This window comes from Grampus griseus (genome assembly GCF_964374135.1).
Source record: "Grampus griseus genome assembly, chromosome: 6".
NCBI classification, from domain to species: domain Eukaryota; kingdom Metazoa; phylum Chordata; class Mammalia; order Artiodactyla; family Delphinidae; genus Grampus; species Grampus griseus.
In genome coordinates, this window is record NC_139000.1 from 32,669,927 (window position 1) to 32,691,242 (window position 21,316).

A 21,316-nucleotide genomic window follows, 5' to 3' on the forward strand; every position below is an offset into this window, starting at 1 on the left:
GTCTACCAATTAATCATAGTTCTTCATTACACAGACATGTATTTCCTCTTCCAAAAGGCATTTCTTCACTTATTTAAATGTATGTCTCATTTATTGAATATTTATCAGTATCAGGCTATGTGCTAGGTACTCTATAAACACTACTATTGATACATATTATTTTCACAATCATCATTTAAGTTAGGTGTTATCCTCCTGCGAAAAGTGAGTCCCAGAGAGACACACCGATTAGAATCTAATGCCAGACAAAGAGACACACTGATTAGAATCTAATGCCAGACAAATATGTGGGGGCTCTTATACCTGTTCCCATAAAGATTTTATTACATTTCTGGCAACCAAGTCACATGATTTAAATGCCTTCAAAATTGGAAGGAAAACAAATAAGTTAGATCAATCCAAAGAGAAAAATAAAGATGGTCTAGAGATATGTACAAGTGCACCAGTGTTTGGTTCACAGAGAAAAACAGTAGCATGAAAAGCGTTTAACAATATTGCCATCAGGAAGCTCCAAGAGACAGTAAGGTAATAACTATTAACGTCACAACCGTGACGTGAAGCCAGTGGAGTAAATGCAGGCCTCAAAAAAGAAACTCCCTCTCTTGTACCTCAGCCAGGAACCAGAGCAGATTCCCAGGAAGTCAGTCATATTACTGCAGAGAAAGCAGCATAGCCTAAAGGCCAATTTCAGTAGAACCAGAAGTTCACAAACGATTCTGAATATATACTTCTTTGGCTTGGGGGTGGGGGTGGGGGTGGGTAACAAAACATGGACCTGCAACCGGGAGTGAAGAATCTAACAGTGAACTGAGCAAGGCTCCACATCTAAGCCAGGAATTCAGGATCAAAATAAATACTCCACTTAAGGTGGTTTGCGGGGCATGAGAATCCAAAAGAATGGGGTGGAAGGAAATGCTGATAATCATTTCTCTGCCTAAGGTCCTCTCCCATTCCAACCATGTTCCAGTCTTATATTGTTGCTGCCTACTGAACCATTTCACTTGCCTATCCTACTTTCACCTCAAACTCAACATGCTCAAATCAGAATTCACTACCCTTCTATCTTTCTCTCACCAAATTCCTTACTAGTTAAAGGCATTATATAGGTATAAAAATCCTGGAGTCATTCTTTTTTTACTTCATAGAGTCCTTCTTAACTTTTGTACTCCACCTTTTTACAGTTAAGAGCCACTGACTGCCATTGAACAAATATTTACTGAGTGCCTACGATGCACCAGGCACTTTCTTTGCACTCTAGATACACTGATTAACAAAACAAAGATATACACTTTCATGAAGCTTATATCCTAGTAGTTAGAGAGAAACAATAAACATAGTAAATAAGTAAATATGATAAGTAAATACTGTATTTCAGAAGGTAGTGTTAAAAAAAAGAAAAAGCAGGGCTTCCCTGGTGGCGCAGTGGTTGAGAGTCAGCCTGCTGATGCAGGGGACACGGGTTCGTGCCCCGGTCTGGGAAGATCCCACGTGCCGCAGAGCGGCTGGGCCCGTGAGCAATGGCTGCTGAGCCTGTGCGTCCGGAGCCTGTGCTCTGCAATGGGAGAGGCCCGCGTACCGCAAAAAAAAAAAAAAAAAGAAAGAAAGAAAAAGCAAAGCAAGGTAATGACAATTACAAAAGGGTGGTCAGGGTAAGTCTCTTTGAGAAAAAGGTGACAGGTGAGCAAAGACATAGAAGAGGTGAGGGAGGAAGCCAAGAGCCTGCAGGCAAGGCAACAGCCATGCAAAGGCATGACTACCAGCAGCTCCTACTTCTTTAAAATGTCACAGAGCCACCCATTCACTCCATTCCCAAGGCCATCATACCTACTCCAAAACCTCCTAGGTAGCCACCCTACTCCATTTCCTCTGTGGTGCAGTTAAACATTCTTTTTCCTGATTTTCAAGGTTCATAATTCTCTGAGCCCACCCTTTAAATCATGAACTTCCATTCCTCCCCTTAAAATTTTTAAACTTAGCATGCTCCTTCTTCACTCACATCATCCTCCCCTACCTAGGAGTACTTTCCCTCTGCCCCTCATCCTCTCTAAACCCTACCTATTCTGCAAGGCACAAGATCAAGTCCTATCACCTTTAGAGAGCAATCCCTGTGGTTGCTATTACTGAATCTGTATTCATATTTCCCCAGCATCATACTCCTTGAAAGCAAGTGTGCGTCTTTTTCTATACCTCCCACTGAGTTGACCATTACTAAATATTTGCTAAGATTAAATGAGCTATTTCTTCTACAAGCCAAAGCTCTGCCATCTTAAAAACATATTTATTTAGCTTTGATAAACTATTGAGACAGAATGATTAAAGAATGATTATATTATACAAAAAAATGCAAAGGGATAGAATAAGCCAAAATGTTAACGATGGACAATGATAGCTTTTTTCTCTTCTCTGATTCAAATTTTCAGGTCTGTGCCTATGTTAATTTGAGAAGCAAAGAGTTTGCTATGAATATAAATAAATCAACACAAATAGTGAGGGATCAACCATCATTAGAATCATTGGAGAGATTCGAATTACCGAAAAATATAACGTCAAAGAAAGACTGCAAGCATCTGAGTAAGCTGCAAAGATGCAAACTGTAATAAGAACAAGCTGAAGCATATTCTCATGGTGAAGGAAAGAAGGAAGGAAAGAAGGGAGGGAGGGAGGAAGGAAGGAAGAAAACCTTCCTGACAAAATGAGCATTATAAGATATTTACTGGGCTTCCCTGGTGGCGCAGTGGTTGAAAGTCCGCCTGCCGATGCAGGGGACACGGGTTCGTGCCCCGGTCTGGGAAGATTCCACATGCCACGGAGCGGCTGGGCCCGTGAGCCATGGCCGCTGAGCCTCTGCATCCGGAGCCTGTGCTCCGCAACGGGAGAGGCCACAACAGTGAGAGGCCCACGAACCGCAAAAAAAAAAAAAAAAAGATATTTACTGTGTATGAAAGCAGCATGATGTAGAGGAAAGAGTACACACTCTGCAAAGGTTAAACACAGGCTCCATCATTCATTAACATCATGACCTCAGTTTCCTGGTCTGTAGAATGGAAACACAGAAGCTCTTCTATTTACAAACTTTCAAAGGAACAAACTAAGTTCCAATCTGAGCAAAATCCTGACAACTCTGCCTACCCAGGCTGATGGAGTTAATGGTAATGCACAATGGTAATGCACAATCATTTGAGTCTCAGTGGTTGGACTACTGTTAGTCACTATCTGTTCCATCTGAAGCAGTGTCTTCCTTTTACAAATGTATTTATGATTAAAATATGAACGACAGGGCTTCCCTGGTGGCGCAGTGGTTGAGAGTCCGCCTGCCAATGCAGGGGACACGGGTTCGTGACCCGGTCTGGGAAGATCCCACATGCCGCAGAGCAGCTAGGCCCGTGAGCCATGGCCGCTGGGCCTGCGCATCCGGAGCCTGTGCTCGGCAACGGGAGAGGCCACAACAGTGAGAGGCCCGCGTACTGCAAAAAAATTAATTAATTAATTAATTAATTTTTTTTAAAAAAAAGAGAGTCTTTTGGAAATTAACTGGTACAAAAGTAAGAAGCTTTTGTACTATTACACAACTATCATCCAAGGCTGGTTATGAGAATTAAATGAGACAAGGCAGGTAGAATTCCTAGCACATTCTTAAAATATATTCCTTACAGATTGATAAAATGATGCAAGGACCACTGAACCTTCACAGAAATGTCAAAGCAATCTGTGTGTACATCCTGCAAGTCATAATATTTTTGTTATAAATCATTCTGTATAATGTATATTGCTCTCAGATTGCCAAAATGAAAGAGCAGCTTTACAAAAGGCCAGATGTGATCTATAAAATTTGACCCATAAAACCAATCAGACTTACTCTACCTAGTGTTTGAGAAAGTGTCTAAGGCAAAAAGCCTACAAGTCAATCAATCGTTAAGTTCACATGTAAAAAGGGTAACCATAAGAAACTTACTTGCAGTTTTGGACTAAAACTGTACAGCTAAACCTGGATCTAATTCAGCGTAGCAGCAAATCTTAATGTTCATGGAAACTGCTTAGATTTGATATTGAGAAAATTACATTAAATAATGCATTAAATATTATCCTAAGTATTGCAGTTAGGCTGGGTCAAGACAGACTATAAATTTTGAGAAGATTCCAAAAGTTTTTTTCAGCCAGTTCTATGTAACAAGACATGAAAATTCCTGAGAAACATGCCAGCATCTGCTGTCAATTCCAGAACCAGGAGGCGAAGATGTGACCCAATCACATGGTATCAAACCAGCGTCCATCTTTTCAGAAAAAGTTGCATTATGCAAGCCATGACCAAGAAAGAACAGCAAAAGGCATGAGGTTTTTTGACATGTGCAGGCGATTCTGTGGTTTGAAAAGACATGTTCTCATATCAAAAGGGCCATCCATAGGATACTGGCATTTTCAAAACCCACTTCATTAGACATGAACATATCTGATACAATACAACTGTACTAAAGAACAGCATTGAGTTCAGGCAACTGTTTCAATTAGGCCTAGGAGAAGCTGTCAACGAAAGTCTTCACAGGAGCATCCTTCCCCACAGGAACAAGATTTATCTCCTTCTTCATTATTTTGAACATGTCCATTCCCCATTTAATTTCTTTTTTTAAATTAATTTATTTATTTTTGGCTGTGTTGGGTCTTCGTTGCTGTGCCAGGGCTTTCTCTAGTTGCTGTGAGCAGGGTCTACTCTTTGTTGCGGTGCAAGGGCTTCTCATTGAGGTGGCTTCTCTTGTTGAAGAGCATGGGCTTCAGTAGTTGTGGCTCACGGGCTCTAGAGCACAGGCTCAGTAGTTGCTCCACGGCATGTGGGATCCTCCCGGACCAGGGCTCGAACCCGTGTCCCCTGCATTGGCAGGTGGATTCTTAACCCCTGTGCCACCAGGGAAGTTCCTCCCCATTTAATTTCAACAACAAAGTAGATCATCTAAAATTCTAAACCTAACCATGTGCTACAAGGCCTTTCAATTACATCCCACTTCAATTAAACCAAAATTTCCAAACTACTATAAGCCTACTTTTCTCAATCAATAAGCACTACACGGGCTTCCCTGCGTGGTTGAGAGTCTACCTGCCGATGCAGGGGACATGGGTTCGTGCCCCAGTCCGGGAGGATCCCACATGCCGCAGAGCGGCTGGGCCCGTGAGCCATGGCCGCTGAGCCTGTGCGTCCAGAGCCTGTGCTCCGCAACGGGAGAGGCCATAACAGTGAGAGGCCCGTGTACCGCAAAAAAAAAAAAAAAAAAAAAAAAAAGCACTACACCAGGCCCTTTTTTCAGCAGTATAAAAAAGGTACTGACCTTCTATTGAGGACTTTATAACCTATAATTATTTCCCCTCCCTCCCACTTTCAGAACTCACTTTTCTTAAGCTCTGTGAAATTCAAGGTAACTTCACTTAGGTAAGTCACTCCATTAACTCTGTTCCTCCCCCCTCCAAATCCTTCACATTTTAAACTGCCATATAGGACACAAGATCTAGAATCAGAAAAATCAAAGTTCCTGTCCTGGTTCTGCCCAACCCTGAGAAATTCACCTAATCTCTAGAGTTATGCTTTTCCATCCGTAAACTCAGTGATTTATGACTTTCAACATTTGAATGCCTAGCCCTGGTGGGCATCCCATTATATTACTCTCCCTTACTCATCCCACTTAGATTACCTTTCTGTTTCCAGTCACATATTAGAGAATTTTTAGAATTTGGGAAAAAATAACAGTGGTTAATATATCCAAACCCCACATTTCAGAATAAGGAAATTAACTCTATAAAGAGTAACTTGCCAGCCAGACAATAGAAGCTTTTGCTTCCTGCCCTAGGGGAGTTGGGGGACACAGCTTACAAAGAGAGAGCTTAACACTCATCAAATCCCCCTCTCTGCCCAACTGAATTCTAGCCACCCTTCAAAGTCAGTTTAAGTCCTAAAGTGTCCAGGAAGCCTCCCCCAGTCACTTCAGTCTAGAATACTCACTTCCCTCTTTGAATACTGATGCCTCTCTGCAGGGGTGATATTAAAAGTATTAACAACTAGCACCCCAGTGGTACCAACCAATCAGAAAGAATGTCTAACCAATCAAAACACACGTGGCCCAGTGGGAATTGCTGGTTGAACATCAGCCCTCCTATTAATAACAATACAAAATAGCAACCTCAAATGCCAATACAATTTTCTCATTTGATCTTCACAATCTCATAAACTAGACAAAGTAGGTATCATCCCCATTTTCTGCATATCTAGAAGTTGGGGCTAATAACCAAATCTAATAACCAACTGCTTCTTTTACCACATCACATGACTTTTCCTGATTGTACACAGAATTCTCAATTAATATTGTATAAACTGTACTTACATATAACAGTATAAACACTAAAGGAATACTCAAGTCAAACAGAATTAATTTAAACAACAAGCATTTAAGTGGAACAGAATATAAAACATAGTGCTAGGTTCTGAGACCATAAAAGAAATAAAAGGCATGATCCTTGCCCTCTGGGTACTTATAACACGTTCGAGAGTATTTTTAAGTAACAGTGCAACATGGTAGAAATAGACAACACAAAGTGTAAGTTCTATACAGTTCAGGGAAATAAAGAGTTCACAAACTAAAGCAGTATAGGAAGTCAGGACTGAGAACTTCTCTCCTCACACTCCCAAAAGGGGCAAAATTAAATATGTAGTGAAAAGGCTGAAAAGTGGAGTGGGTGGAAAAATAGAAAATGCTGGAATCGAGGGTTTGCAGTAGTGGGATGTGAGATCTCTGGTTGGATACACAGAGATGGCCCTAATCATAAGCCTCAAGTACTGCTCTAAGCACTGAATACAAATGGGAAATCTCGTAAACCCTCTGTGGGGATGGCTAAGGAAGATTAGCTTGGCAGCAGCCTATAAAAAAGCCTAGGTGAGAGAAACTCTGGAAAGCAAATGGATTTGAGGGGTAACAGGCAGGACTAAACTGATGGCTGCATATGAAGAAAGGACAAAACATTCAAGAGGCATTAATGTAAATAAGAGTTGGGTTTTAGGCATGTTTTGAAAGAAAAGGTTATGAAATGGCAGAAAGGAAGCATTCTCACACAGGATATATATGTAGACATAGTGGTACTAAACTGTGTACCACGGACAAGGAACCAATTTCCCTAGAGAAATCTATGTTGGAGAGAGCAGAAGCTGGGCAGAGAAATACAAAACTGATGCCGAGACAATAAGGAACAACTGCAAACTCTTAAAAAGGAAGTCAAATTATAAATTTTAAAAAGCATTTGCGCTTCTTCAGAATATATGAAAGGATGAATGGAAACATCAACATAATCAAGGAGAACAGGCAGACCAATTGAGGTAGTCTAGGCTTAAGCATAGTAATAGCTCCTGGATCGGCTTTGTATTGTAGGCATGCCAGGGTAGTCTGTAAGCTCCTCCAGGGCATGGGCTGAGCAATACTCTGTACATCTATTAAGTCCAATACTGATGCTTGAATACACGAACACTTTGTGTGCTAAGCTAGGTGGAAAAGAGTGAACTACGCTACTTGAGTTAATAGTGGTGTGGAAATGTTACTTATGCTTGGTGCATAACTATATTGATTCTCCCACCTGTCCACACATTTATCTTGTCCCCCTTCTCAGGCCAATGTCAAAACTCCATTGTTTCCTCTAATGTAGGCCCAGTGTGTAGGGACTCCAAGAATGTACTAGGAGTGGTTAGGGTTTGGCACTTCCACTGCAGGGGGCACGGGTTCGATCCCTGGTTGGGGAATTTAGATACCACTGCGTGGCAGGGCCAGAAAAAAGGAATGTACTAGGAGTCAGAAAGAAGCCAACCTGTTTTTCTAATTGTGAGGACAAAAATCTAAAAGTGAATAATAAAGATCACTATTAGAGGACTAAAAAAGAAAAATGGGCTATGCCAGACAGTGAGGTGTATATATTAAGGTGTATAGGTTTTGGAAACACTGAACCCTCAGTGTACTAACTCCAGCTCTTAATAATTGAGTACTTAGCCTCTCCACACCTCAGTTTTCTCATCTATAAAATGGGGCAGGGCTTCCCTGGTGGCGCAGTGGTTGAGAATCTGCCTGCCAATGCAGCGGACACGGGTTCGAGCACTGGTCTGGGAAGATCCCACATGCCGCGGAGCAACTAGGCCCGTGAGCCACAACTACTGAGCCTGCGCGTCTGGAGCTTGTGCTCCACAACAAGAGACGCCGCGACAGTGAGAGGCCCGCGCACCGCGATGAAGAGTGGCCCCCGCTCGCCGCAACTAGAGAAAGCCCTCGCACAGAATCGAAGACCCAACACAGACATAAATAAATAAATAAATAAAATGGGGCAAATGCCACATAGCCCTAAGGGTTTAGTTGTGAGGATTAGATAATGTACTTTGGTGTACTTTATGCATCTGCATCATAGTAAGCTCTTAAAAAACAGTAGCTATTAATAATAATTGGCACCCTAAGTCTTGAAGTTTTTGTTTTAAAAACATTTGGTGTTCAATTACAGACACAAAAACGTACTTTCACTTTATCTTAGTTGCTTACACTAAGGCTCTACATTTCAGTTTCTAGTACTATAACTTGGATGCTAACAAAGTTTTTCACTTCTCCTTCCGCGAGGTAGGTGACGACCATACCCCATCCTAATTTAATATTTTGGAAAACGCTGGAAACACTCCCTCGAAAACCAGCTACACAGACGACTGATTCAAACTACTGTCACTCAAGAAATGGAACATCTCTAGCGATGTTCCTTCGAGGAAATAAAAGCGTTTGATCAATTCAGTCATTTCCATTCAAACATTCCAAACCCCCGCAGAGTGAGCAAACGTTCAAGTTTCTACTACGAAAACAATCTGTAGCCTCTGGTTACTGGATTCACTTCAACACTTCCCCAGAAGCACGAAAGAAGAAGCACTCCGCACATGTTAGTGCCTCCTTGTCCTCACACAAAGCTTCACAGTAGCTCCCCTTCCAAAGCCACCCCTGTCTGGAGAAGCGGCCCCTCTCGGCGGGGTCAGGCCGGCGCCAAAGGCCAGGGCGGCCCTGCTGACCCGGGGGTCTCTGCCACACATCCCCCCCTCCCACTGCTAGGGGAGGCCCTGGAGGCTCAGAGCTCACACCCCGCCCTGGAATCCTCCTCGGACCCCAATCCCTCCCGGGACCCCGGAGCCTGGAGCACCTACTCGTTGCGGTGCCCGGGACAACGCCACACAGCGCCCCGAGGGGAATGGGGAGCAGTCCCAGCTCTGCCGGTCCCGGCCAGCCTCACACCCTCCGGCCGTCGGCCCGCGCCCACTCGCTCCCCAGAGGGCAGCCCCCGACCCCGGACGGCTTCGCCCGACGCCACTTCCCCCGGAGAGCCGGCAGCCGGGGCGGCCGCGGGCTGCCGGGCAAGTCCACCCGCGCTCGGACCCAGGCCCTAGCCCCGCCTCCGCTCCCCACCCGCGGCTAGCGTGGCGGCGGCCCGAGCAGGAAAGCCCGGCCCCGGCCCAGGCGCCGCCACCTGCGCCCCCGGCCCCGCGCCATGTTTGAGAAAGAGAAGGAGCGAGCCAGAGGCCGGGCCCGGTCCGCGCGCCCCGAAGCCGCCCGCCAGTCCCGCCGCGCCGCCGCTCACCCGTCACCTCCGGGACCAGCGTTGCCGCCGCCGCCAGCACGAGGAGGAGCAGCCGGGGACGCGGAGCAGCGGCCGCCGCCTCCATGGTCCCGCCGCCACCGCCTGTGGCCCGGCCCGGCCCGGCAGCCGCCTCGCCTCAGCAAACCTCGCCTCGCCCCACCTCCCCCGCCGCCGCGGCGGCCTCGCTTCGGCCCTTTGTAACTGCTCCGGGGCTGCGCGTCCATTGGCTGCCGGGCTCCCGCCGGCCCCGCCTCCCCGCCGTCTGCGAACAGCCGAGCGGGACCCAACCCAGAGCCCCGCCTACGGGCCCTCTGGGCAGCCAATCCAGAGCCGCGGGCGCCGGGCCGCTGGCCACGCCCTCAGACTCCCCGCTGGGGGGACCCGCCAGACCCCTGCAGCTGTGGAAGCCGCTGGGAGTTCGGAGAAGGCCCGGTGGGAGCAGGGTCTAGCCGGCCCCGGTACTGCCTTGCCTCCAGCCACCGAGGGCACTGGGTGTGTCTGGGACGATGGGTGTGTCTGGGTGTGAGTCGCTTTAGGAAAAGGCTGTGGCTGCTCGACGCTCTTTTCTTCTAGCCTCTTTACTTCTCACCTAAGATCTGGTACTGAGCCTGATTCCCATTCACAGCCCTGCACCATCAATACCCGACACATTCACCCACATCCTTAGTACCTTCAGGCAGGCTTCAACTTCCACCCCCCAGATCCTCGCCTCAACTTTCAACGCCCCCCGCCCCAAGATCCTACCTCAGTGCCTTTCAGATACGACCCAGTCTCCTGTTTCCTCCCACTGTCAGCGTCCACCCCCAAACGTAGATACCCCCCAAAAAAAATTCTGAAGAAAGTCTCCAAATCCTGGCGTCAGACCTCAAATCCCGAGCTCAGACACGCCCCCGAACTGCCTCCCGCCCCTCTCCGGAACTCAGCAGAGCCAGACTGGACTCCAAACCACAATCCTTTCCTCTTGTCCCTTCCTGATTCAGGTGGGAAAGGGAAGGTTCCCACCCTCACCCCCAAAGGAGAGGCATTCCCCCTTCTTAGCACGCAGCATCCCGAGGGCGGAGGAGGAGCAGTCATTACTTTGAGCCGCCTTTGACACGCCTGCACAATAATTCTGAGGTGTCACTAGAAACCCAAATAAACTCGGCTACGTTTTCATTCTGAATTCCTAATTTACTGTGAGACGCTCCACCCACCTTTCCTCCGGGACGCCAAAACAAGCTCCAGATTTATCACTCTTCCTGTCAGACTAGTCCTCTCTTCAGACACAAACACAGATGAGGAGGCTGTTACATAGAACAGAGAACATTTTCCACAGAACCTTTTAGGGAGAAAATTTTATTTTCTGTGCGATTTGAACTTGGAGTTAAAAAAACCTTAGTAACAGGAATCAGAACCAGCCTCTAGTATCGCTTTGTAAATTACTTTAGCACTACTTGGTGAGCATTTTACAACCCTGTGAAGACCTCCCTCCTGAGCATTAAAGGGGCAAGGTGGAGGTGTTGGAGCTGAAGTCTGAGACAGGCACTATTCCCCTTCTGGCTTGAACATTTACTTGAGAAAGTCAGTTAACCTTTCTGAGCCTCCATTTCTTCATCTATAAAATGGAAATAATATCTATCTCCCAAGGTTAGTGAGAGGATATGTTCAGATTTGGGGGCTCCCCTTCTTCCCTTTCAAATTCTACTTCTAGGCTCTCTCTCATCGGACCCCTCACCTGCTCCTCTCCTCTGGGCAAGTAAGGGTCTGGTATACATACACTGAACCACCTAACCAGGGATGCAGCTACTGCTGGAACCAAGGTTACCGCCTGCTCTCTAGGGCTGCCTGAGACCACCAGCAGGAAGCTTTCTTCTTGCTCCCTGCAGCAGGCAGTCCAACCCCAGGGAGCCTGTTTCTGCCAGGCTTCAGCCCCAATCTGCTTTCTCAGTTCTGGTTTCTTCAGTGGAGACCTGGTGGGTAGGTCAGGGCCTTGTGACAGCTGAGGTCTCTAGACTGCTTTTTTTTTTTTGCTGCTCTGGTCTCAATGTCTTGCTTAAGATAAGCCCTCAAGAGATACTGTGTGAATGAGTTAATGAATGAATGAGTCATCTCAGACAAGTGATTGTTCTTCTCTCATCATTAAGTTCTTCATCTCTAAAATGGAAGTATAATAGTACCTGCCCCATTTATAAATAAAAGGGATCGAATCACATGTCTTAGACCACTTAAATGACATAATGTGTCTGAATAGTGTCTGGAACATAGTAAATATTTAGTAACGTCATTTCCTTTGCCCATCCCCTTCCAGCTTTGTGTGATTCTAATCAGCGTTCACATTCACAGTGATCCGTGCCTTTGCCTTACAGAGCCTCAATTAATCACATATCTTCTATGACATACTTCCAGGTTCTTCACATTTCCATGGAATTGAGCATATTCATTAGGAAACTAAGGAACAGGAAGGAGAAACAGACTATTTTTAAATTTTATTTTCCTGATATTTGGAGGAAATTTCCATGAGCCACTGATCTATAAATAAACTACATTAGAATGGAGCAATACATTATACGTTTATAATCATGGTTCTCCAATTTAAAATGTCTCTAAATTACTAGGGGAGCTTTTAATTTTTTTATTTTTAAATTTTTATTCATTTATTTATTTTTTGGCTGCACTGGTTCTTCGTTGCTGCATGCGGGCTTCCTCTAGTTGCGGGAGCGGGGGCTACTCTTTGTTGTGGTGCGTGGGCTTCTCATTGCTGTGCCTTCTCTTGTTGTGGAGCACAGGCTCTAGACACGCGGGCTTCAGTAGCTGTGGCGAGTAGGCTCAGTAGTTGTGGCGCACGGGCTTAGTTGCTCCGCGGCATGTGGGATCTTCCCGGACCAAGGCTCTAACCCGTGTCCCCTGCATTGGCAGGCGGATTCTTAACCACTGCGCCATGCCACCGGGGAGGTCTCTAGGGGAGCTTTTTAAAACGCAGATTCCTGGTGTCAGCCCTAGAGAGTCTGCTCCAGTTCATCTGAAGGAGGTCCAGGAGTCTGCGTATGTAATAAACACCCCCAGGGGAAGTGTCACCAGGTCATGCTTTAAAAGACACTTCGTTTAGGAAGTGTGACCTTAAAACTCAGTAAATAAAAATGCATGTGCTTATTTCACCTTCTGGAAACGAATGGGCAATCGAAGGAAGCCTCTGGCTTTGGAGGTCTGCAGGCCCTAGTTGGAATTCTGGCTCTGCCATTTACTAGATGTGGGATCTGTGCACCCTACTTGATCTCTCTGAGATTTCACATCCCCGGTGTAAACTGGGATAATGACACTCATATATTTGTTGTAAGGTCTAAATGTGCTCTTGCACATGAAGAATCGATCATAAACGTTAGTTCCCTTCACAGTCTCTACAGGCCCTCAAAAATGTGTAGTTTGTTTACTCCAATGTCGTGATTTAAAGGGGAAGAAAATGAGGTACCGTCCCCCAGCAAGTCAGCTTCTGAGCCAGGACTAGGAGACTCTCACTCTAGTGCCCTGTCCCCTGCACAATGCTACCTCTCCATCTCTATGCTAAGTACATTGTTTGCTTTGCTTTTCATTTTGTATTATTCCCTCAAGGAAGATGTTTTCTCTTAAGTAGAGAGCAGAGACTGCTAGTTGCCTAATCTACATCCACTGCTACATTCACTTTATAACAGAATCCTCATTTTCTTTGGCAAAGCAGTTCACTTAACTAAAAATTTCCCAGGCTTCTGGCACCTCGATATCGCCATGTGGCAGATTTCTGGCCAATGAAATATAATCAGAGGTCTACCAGGTAGAGCTTCTGGGAAAGATATTGTTTTCCTCATAAAGAAGAGACAGACGTATCACATTCTCACCCTCTTTCTGCCTGGAACACAGCTGCAATGACTGGAGGTGCAGCAGCCATCTTGTGAACATAAGGATGATGGCCATAGCTAATAATAACAGAGAGAAAAATGGAGACAGTCTGGGTCCTTGATAAATTCCTTAAGCAACTGAACCAGCTCTGAAATGCTTATCCCTGGAGTTCTTATTACATGAGAAAAATAAACATCTTTTCTTTTAACCCTAGAACACTTCAACTCTAGTCATATGCTATCTATCTATTGCTGTATATTTTATTTCTATCTTATTTTTTAACCCATAAGACATTATCAATTTATACCATTATTATCTATTGCTAACTCTTGGTGCTCCTAACTGAATAACAAATCACCTCAAAACTTAGTGGCTTAGAATAGTAACCATGTATTATTTCTCACAAGACTGTGGGTAGGCTGGGCAGTTTTTCTGGTCTAGGCAAATTTAAGCTGATCTCAGCTGAGCTCCCATATGAATCTGCTGTCGGGTGGCAGATCAACTTGATGCTGAACAGATCTATAATAGTCTCGGTCAGCTTTTCTACGTGGTTTTTAATCCTAGCAAGCTAGTCTGAACTTGTTAACATGACAGTTCAGGTGTCCAAAATAGTGAATGGAAGTTTACAACTGGCACAACATAATTTCTGCCACATCCCATTGATTTGGCATGAATTGAGCTGAGCCCAGATTCAAAGGGTGGGGAAATAGACTCCCTCTCTTGATAAAAGGATCTGCAAAATCACATTGCAAAAGGGCGTGGAGACCAAGAGGGGAGTAAGTGTGGCCATTTTTGAATACACTTTTTACCACTTTTTCTGATCTTCATTCTTTTTACTTCTAGACTTTCCATCTCAAATCACCTTCATTCTGCCTGAAGTATATCCTTTTGAATTCCCTTTAGTGAGAGTTAACTAGTGGCAAACAATTTTAGTTTTGTTTGACTGAAATGTCTATATTTAATCCTTATTATGGGACAGTGTTTTCACTGGATATAGAACTGTAGGATGATAATTGTTTTCTCTCAACAATTGAAGACATAATCCCACTGTCTCTGGCTTCCACTGTTGTTTTTATGAAATCAGATATTAGTTGATTTCTCCTTTGTAGGTAATCTGTCTTTTCTCTCTGCTTTTTCAATAGACTTTATATTTTATAAATAAAGTATAAATAATAAATAAGAATACCTATTTTCTAGGTTCACAGCAAAACTGAGCAAAAATTACATAGAGTTCCCATGTATTTCCTGCCCTCTCCACGCATAACCTCCTCCACTATCAATATCCCCCATCAGAGTGGTACATTAATTACAATCAGTGAACCTACAATGACACATCATTCTCACCCAGAGTCCATAGTTTACATTAGAATTCACTCTTGGTTTTGAACATTTTGTAAGTTTTGACAAATGTATAATGACATGTATCCACCATTATAGTATCATACAGAGTATTGATATAGTATCAATCCTCTGTGCTTGGCCTACTCCTCCCTCTCTCCCCCTATCACTTGGCAACTACTGACTTTTTACTGTTTCCATAGCTTTGCCTTTTCCAGAATGTCATATAGTCAGAATCATACAATACGTAGTATTTTAAGGTCTGCTTCCTCCACTTAGTAATACGCATTTAAGATTCCCCCATATCTTTTCATAGCTTGATAGTTAATTTCTTTCTGGCACTGAATAATATTCCACTCTACAGGCTTACTACAGTTTACTTATGCATTCACCTACTGAAGGATGTCTCGGTTACTTCCAAGCTTTGGCAACTATGGATAAAACTGCTGTAAACATCTGAGTGCAGGTTTTTGTGTGGACATAAGTTTTCAACTCATTTGGGTAAATACCAAAGAGCATGATTGTTGGATCATATGATGAAAGTATGTTTAGTTTTGTAAGGAATTGCCAAACTGTCTTCCAAAGTGGCTATACCATTCTGCATCTCTACTAGCAATGAATGAGTCCTGTTGCTCCATATCTGGATGCTTTATTTTGTTGAATTTTTCATCTCTAGACGCTTCATTTGGTTCTTTAAAAAATCTTCTATTTCTCCTCTCATTGCGTCCACATATTTCTTTATATCCCTAAGCATATGAAGCATAGCTATACTAGCCGTTTTAATGTATGTACTTGTCAGATAACTCCATCATTTCTGTTGTTTCTGGGTCTGTTTCTGTTTACTGATATTTTGGGCTCACATTTTCCTACTGCTTTGTATTTCTAGTGACTTTTTTTTATTGGATGCCAGACATTGCAAATTTTAGGGTGTGACATGCTTGATTTTCTTGTATTCCTTTAAAGAATCTTGAAATTTTTCTGACAGTGAGCTAGGTTACTTGCAGATTAATTTGATTCTTTTGAGGCTTATTTTAAAACTCCTTTAGGACAAGTCCGAAGTAGCCATTAATCTAAGACTAATTTTTCCTCACTTGTAAGGTACGGCCTTTCTGGGATCTCTGTTAAATGCTCTATATATTCAACAAAGTGTCTCTACTTTGGCTGGAGAGAGCTCAAATGATTCCTGACCTGGTCTGAGCTCAGAATTACCTGAGAACATTATAGCATCTCAGTAATTTTTCTTTCCTCTAAAGTTGTTATTGCTGGCTTTGTGGGGTTTCCTTCCCCGTGTGCGTAGATGAATATTCAACCACAGACTCAAACAGACCCGCTATGCAGCTTTCTAAACATCCTACATAGCTCCTTTCTCTCCTGAACTCTTGCCTTGCAAATTCTAGCAGCTGCAGGCTCGCTGAGCGCTGCTCTCTGTTGAGCATCTGTGTTTGTTACTCATTTGCGTATCATCTTTTATGATGTGTCTGTCCAAGTCTTTCACCCAAGTCTTTTATTAATAATTTATAGGCGTTATCTATATAATCCGGATACGAGTCCTTTGTCAGATGTGTGTATGGTAAATAGTTTCACGCTGACTGTTATTTTATGGTTATCCTCAAAGAGCAGTAATTTTAAACTTTTTCTTTTATAGTTAGTTCTTTTTGTGTTCTGTCCAGAAAATATTTGCCTACGTTCAATCACAAAGATATTCTCCTATACGTTCTTCTAGATGCTTTATAGTTTTAGCTTTTACATTTAAGTCTTTGAGCCATTTTGAATTAACTCTTGTGTAGGATGTGAGGTATGAATCAAGGTTCAATATTTTCCATACTGACATTCGGTCGATGCATGACTTGAAAAAAATGTTCTTTTCTCATAAAACTACACTGGTACATTCGTCAAAAATCATTTGGTTGTGGGTTTGTTTCTGGATCCTCTTTTCTTTTACATTGGTTTATTTGTCTGTCTTAATGCCAATATCACTGTTTTGATTACTACACTTTATGGTAAGTCTTAAAATCATGTAGAGTAACCCCCCCAACTTTGTTCTTCTTCAATGTCGTTTTGCCCATTCTAAGACCTTTACAGTTCCAGGTAAATTTTAATGATAGTTTGTCAATATCTCCAAAAAGCCTGCTAGAATTTTTATTGGAATTGCATTGAATCTATAACTCAATTTTGGGAGAATGTACATCTTTATAATATTGATTATTCTAATTTGTGAGCATGGTATATTTCTCCATCTATTCAAGTCTTTAATTCCTCTCAACAATGTTTTGTAGTTTTTATTGCTACAAGCCTTTTGTAACATTTGTTAAATTTATTTCTAGGTAAATTTGTACATTATTGTAAGTGGAATTAATTAATTTTGGGGGGGTTGGGGGCCCATACCACACAGCTTGTGGGATCTTAATTCCCGGACCAGGGATTGAACCCCGGCCTTAGGCAGTGAAAGCACAGAGCTCTAAACACCGGACCACTAGGGAATTCCCTGTAATTAATTTTTAAATTTCATTTTCTAATCGTTTGTCATTTCCATTAAGTTTTCACTTTATTTGATTTTTCATTTGTAAAAGTCATATTTGGACCTTTTCCAAATCTGCTTGATCTTTCCTTATATCTCCTTGTTTTTCAATTTGTTCTTTTTAAAAAAACAATATAGCAATCATAGTTATTTCCTACTTTTGTTTGTGTATGATATTTCCAGTATTTGAACTTTTGTGGGTCTATTTCTTCCGTCTGTTTTCTCATTTACAGTGCCTCTGTGTAAGGATGGTTCCTTTTTATTGAAAGCTGTGCATTTCCTTGAGATTTTATTTGTGGAAATTCTTTAAGGTCTGAGATAAAGGTAGGTTCCTCTATCAAGGATTTGCACTAGTTCTTGCCACCTGTACCACTACCAGTCTCAGATTAACCTAACAAATTATTGGCTTGAGTTTGGGGGGCGTGGGTTGTTTGTTGTTTACTGTTTAGAACACACAGGTAATATGAACTTGGGCCTCAAACTACATGAGGGGCAGATTGTGGTCCCACAGGCTCCGTAACGACATTAATTTCCCTTTTTTTGCTTAGCACCTAGGGTCTTGCAACCCCCTGGTGGTTGATGGGGTTAGTAGCTATTTCCCATTTACACAAACTGGGAGTGTAGACATTTGGGGGTTGACATTTGAGCCCCTAGACACCTCACCTTTACGGACGAGGTGTCTAGGGGCCTTGGATGGCCCTGGTCTCTGTACTTCATGATTCTCTGTCCTCTGTGAGGCCCGACAACAGAAGCTCAAGTCCACCTGGTTCAATCAATGCCCTCAGAGCCACAGCCAGCGCAGTCCTTCTTTCACTTAGTACTCACTTAGGATTTTTGCCTGAGACTCTCTTACTTTCTTGCCAGCTCATAAATGCATTTAGGAAGATATATTGCCTCTGCATTTAGAATTTTTTCCTTGGAAGGGTCAATCCACCAGTTATCAGAAATGGAACTCCTACTACCTAACATCCTGCAGACATCTTGAAAATCGCTATCCAGTTTTCTGTTAGAGCAGAATGCAGTTGTAACTGTTATAGGTCTCACAGGGGTTCAAACAAAAGCTGTTTTGCAATGCAGTATGTGAAAAACCCTGCTTCTGGCAGTGTCTCTACCCCTTCTCAAACATTAAAAACATACTCACAGTCTGTCTCTCCCCACTCGCCTCTCAAGCTGGTTTCCCCAAATGCTTGGGTTACTTTTAAGAAAATGTTTTGGTTTTTGTTTTTTATTGTTTTGTTTTCACTTGGACTTTTGTTATGAAAGTCTAATTTTAAACACACTATCGACAAAGGATTGCTCTGTGGAAAGTTTCTCTGCTTTGAAGAACTTATTTATTTATTTAGATTAAGTAAACGTCCCACAGATACTGGAAAACAGAAGTGGACTCTTCCTGCTCACATGAATTTGTGAGTGTGTGTGTGTGTGTATATCTAATCCTGGTAGTTTACCTTTGCTCATTTTGACTGCTTGATCTGCAAAGACAGATACAGGTACATTAAGCTCTCCTTCCTGCTTTCCTCTTTCCCCAGAGACACATCTTCTGGGCCTGACCACCCTCTTTACCCCATAAGAGAGCCAAAAAGTAATGCCAATCTCCTGGCCCCTGTGAGTTAGGGCTGGGGGCTAGCAGGCTGGAGCTGTCTTCTCTCTGGCCCCGAGAAACAGTCCCAAGCTGCAGACTGTGGCTCTGTTTGCACCAGTCCTGCTCTCAGACAGCTGGACGTTAAGCAATCCCGGCCTCCCTCTCCGGGACTCGGCCTCCAGTGGGCTGATAACTAGGTTCTGCCTTGTTCTCAAGTCTAGGCTGCTGCACTGGTCACCTGTGTTGCCTACACCCTCCGTCTGGCCCAGACTCCTTTTTATCACCCCCTTTTCAAGACTGGAATCTCTGGCCAAAACCGAGCTCAGTGGATGAGTGTTTGCTCCATGCAGACGGACCTCCTAATGTGGTTGCCTCCGCTTTTCAAGTACCCATTGCTGCTCTCTCTTCGTCTGCGGAAGCGCCTTGCTCCTTGTTAGAATCTCCAGAGTGGACTGTCTGCACGTGGTCATGTGTCACTCTTCCCTCAGTTGCCGCCTGCCCTGACTAGACTCGGTGCCTCGCTAAGGTCGCTTACCCTTCCTCTGGGTTGGTCTGCCCTACCCAGTTACATTGTCTCAGGGAGAGCCCAGCTTTTCCCCCTGGTCAGCCAGGAAGATTCCGCGTGGGCAAGAGAAATTGAAGGTTTTCAATAGGTTGCCCCTACCCCTTCCCCTTGGATCAAATTTCCCTTTAACCACACGTTCTTAAAAAGTATAAAGAGAAAAAAAAGCCAGAAGATATGGAGCACATAGCCATGTGGCCTCTTTGTAGGAGATCTGCACAAGTTTAATTTTACACACACACACGCACACAGACACACACACATACAAATTCACTTGCACATTTAGAACTATACATCCAAAAAACAGCACCCACATTTCATGAGAGAATTCAACAGAAACACAGCAGCACTGGGGAGAGCTTAATACAACTCTAAGTGGCAGATCAAGCAGTCAAAAAACAATCAAGGATAAATACCAAGGCTGAGTAAGCGCTCACACTCCCCCCACCCCACCCCCACCAACACACACAAGGTCACTTGTGCAAAATGCAGAGTACTTCTGTTTTTCAGTATCGATGGGATATTTACAAAACTGAATCATACATGAAGAAACCTCAACAAATTCCTCCAAAGCAGCAACAGTAGAGGATAAATCCCTGTCTCTGGTGTGTTTAAAGTTGGGCATTTGTAACAAAAGTTCAAGTGAAAACAAATTCGAAAACCACTTACAAAAATTTCCTAAAGTAACCCAAGCATTTGGAGACATCAGCTTGAAAGAGGGAGGAGGAACGACAGCCTGTGAGCATGCTCTCACAGTTGGAGAAGGGGAGATAACACCAGAAGCTGAATTTCTCTTGTACTGTATTGCCAATAGAGTTTGTTTGAATTCCCTTCGATACCAATAGCAATGAAGACTATTTCAGTGCCAGAAAAAACTGACGGTGACTTTTAAGTTTGTGCAATGGGTGGGGAGACGGGGAGTGGGAAGGTGGGGGGCAGAGTGGAGAGTGGACATTCCAACGGATCAGATCTCCCAACAGGTCGGGATGGAAGTTTGCACTTACAGGCAAGCAGGTGGCCCACAGCCCCCAGGGCAGCCTCCACCCAAGTCAGCAAGCACCAGCCCTACAACTCCTTCCAACCTACAGGGCAAGGGCAAAGGATCCCATTCATCTAATTATAGTATCTTGGCCACAAGCAACCTCTAAAAATTCTCTGGGCCCAAGAGGGATGCCGACTCTCTCCTGAAGGTCTTTTGCAAAGGAAATGGCAGAACCTACAGACCTGTTAAGTTACCTGAACTGGAAAAACTAGGATGAAGGAGGGTGAGCCTTAGTGGGCTTGAAATTCCCTGCCCTTCAGTTTGGGTGCCCCGTGTTTCCAGTTCCATCTGAATATGCCACTTTTTAAGCCAGACCAACAGGATCCAAGCAGCCATGCTGGCCCCAACCAGGTTGAAATTTCCTGGTGAACCTCCCCTTGGTGTCTCTCAGCATTCCCCTGAATGCCAAATGGCACGTTAAAGACATAATCGCACCCCCAACTCAATAGCCGGAGCTTAGATTTGATCTCATTAAAAAGAGTAGGCTGTTCTGTTCTTTTCCGAGCTCTGAGGCAGAAGCCTTGACGTATTGCTTTTTGACCCTTCTCTGGATCTGTTTCCTTATCTGTGGAAAGTATGGAGGGATGCTTGGGAAGACTAGACAGAGAGTTAAAGATGGTTTCTAAAATCTGGATCCCCTACACCTGTGGCCAGGGAGGAGCAACATTGCCTCCTAAAGCCTCTGCTAGTGGAGATTCTTTGGTTTACAAGAGAAAGCCAACTCAAAAGCATTAAGCAAAAAACAAAAGAAGAAAAACTTGGCTGAAATACCAGAAAAGAACAAGGGCAGATGATGTCATTAGCTCT

At 43.9% G+C, this 21,316-nt stretch overlaps 1 protein-coding gene across 2 annotated transcripts in view; it reads right to left on the reverse strand.

Annotated features, from left to right (window-relative positions):
- Positions 1-9,709, reverse strand: part of TGFBR1 (transforming growth factor beta receptor 1) — a 70,227-nt gene extending 60,518 nt beyond the window's left edge. For both annotated transcript variants that reach the window (XM_082656249.1, XM_082656248.1), the window contains exon 1: positions 9,619-9,709. In XM_082656249.1, coding sequence (XP_082512375.1) covers positions 9,619-9,703 — 85 coding nt within the window. In that variant the 5' untranslated portion in view covers positions 9,704-9,709. The remainder of the gene's footprint in view (positions 1-9,618) is intronic.
- Positions 9,710-21,316: the final 11,607 nt, after the last annotated feature.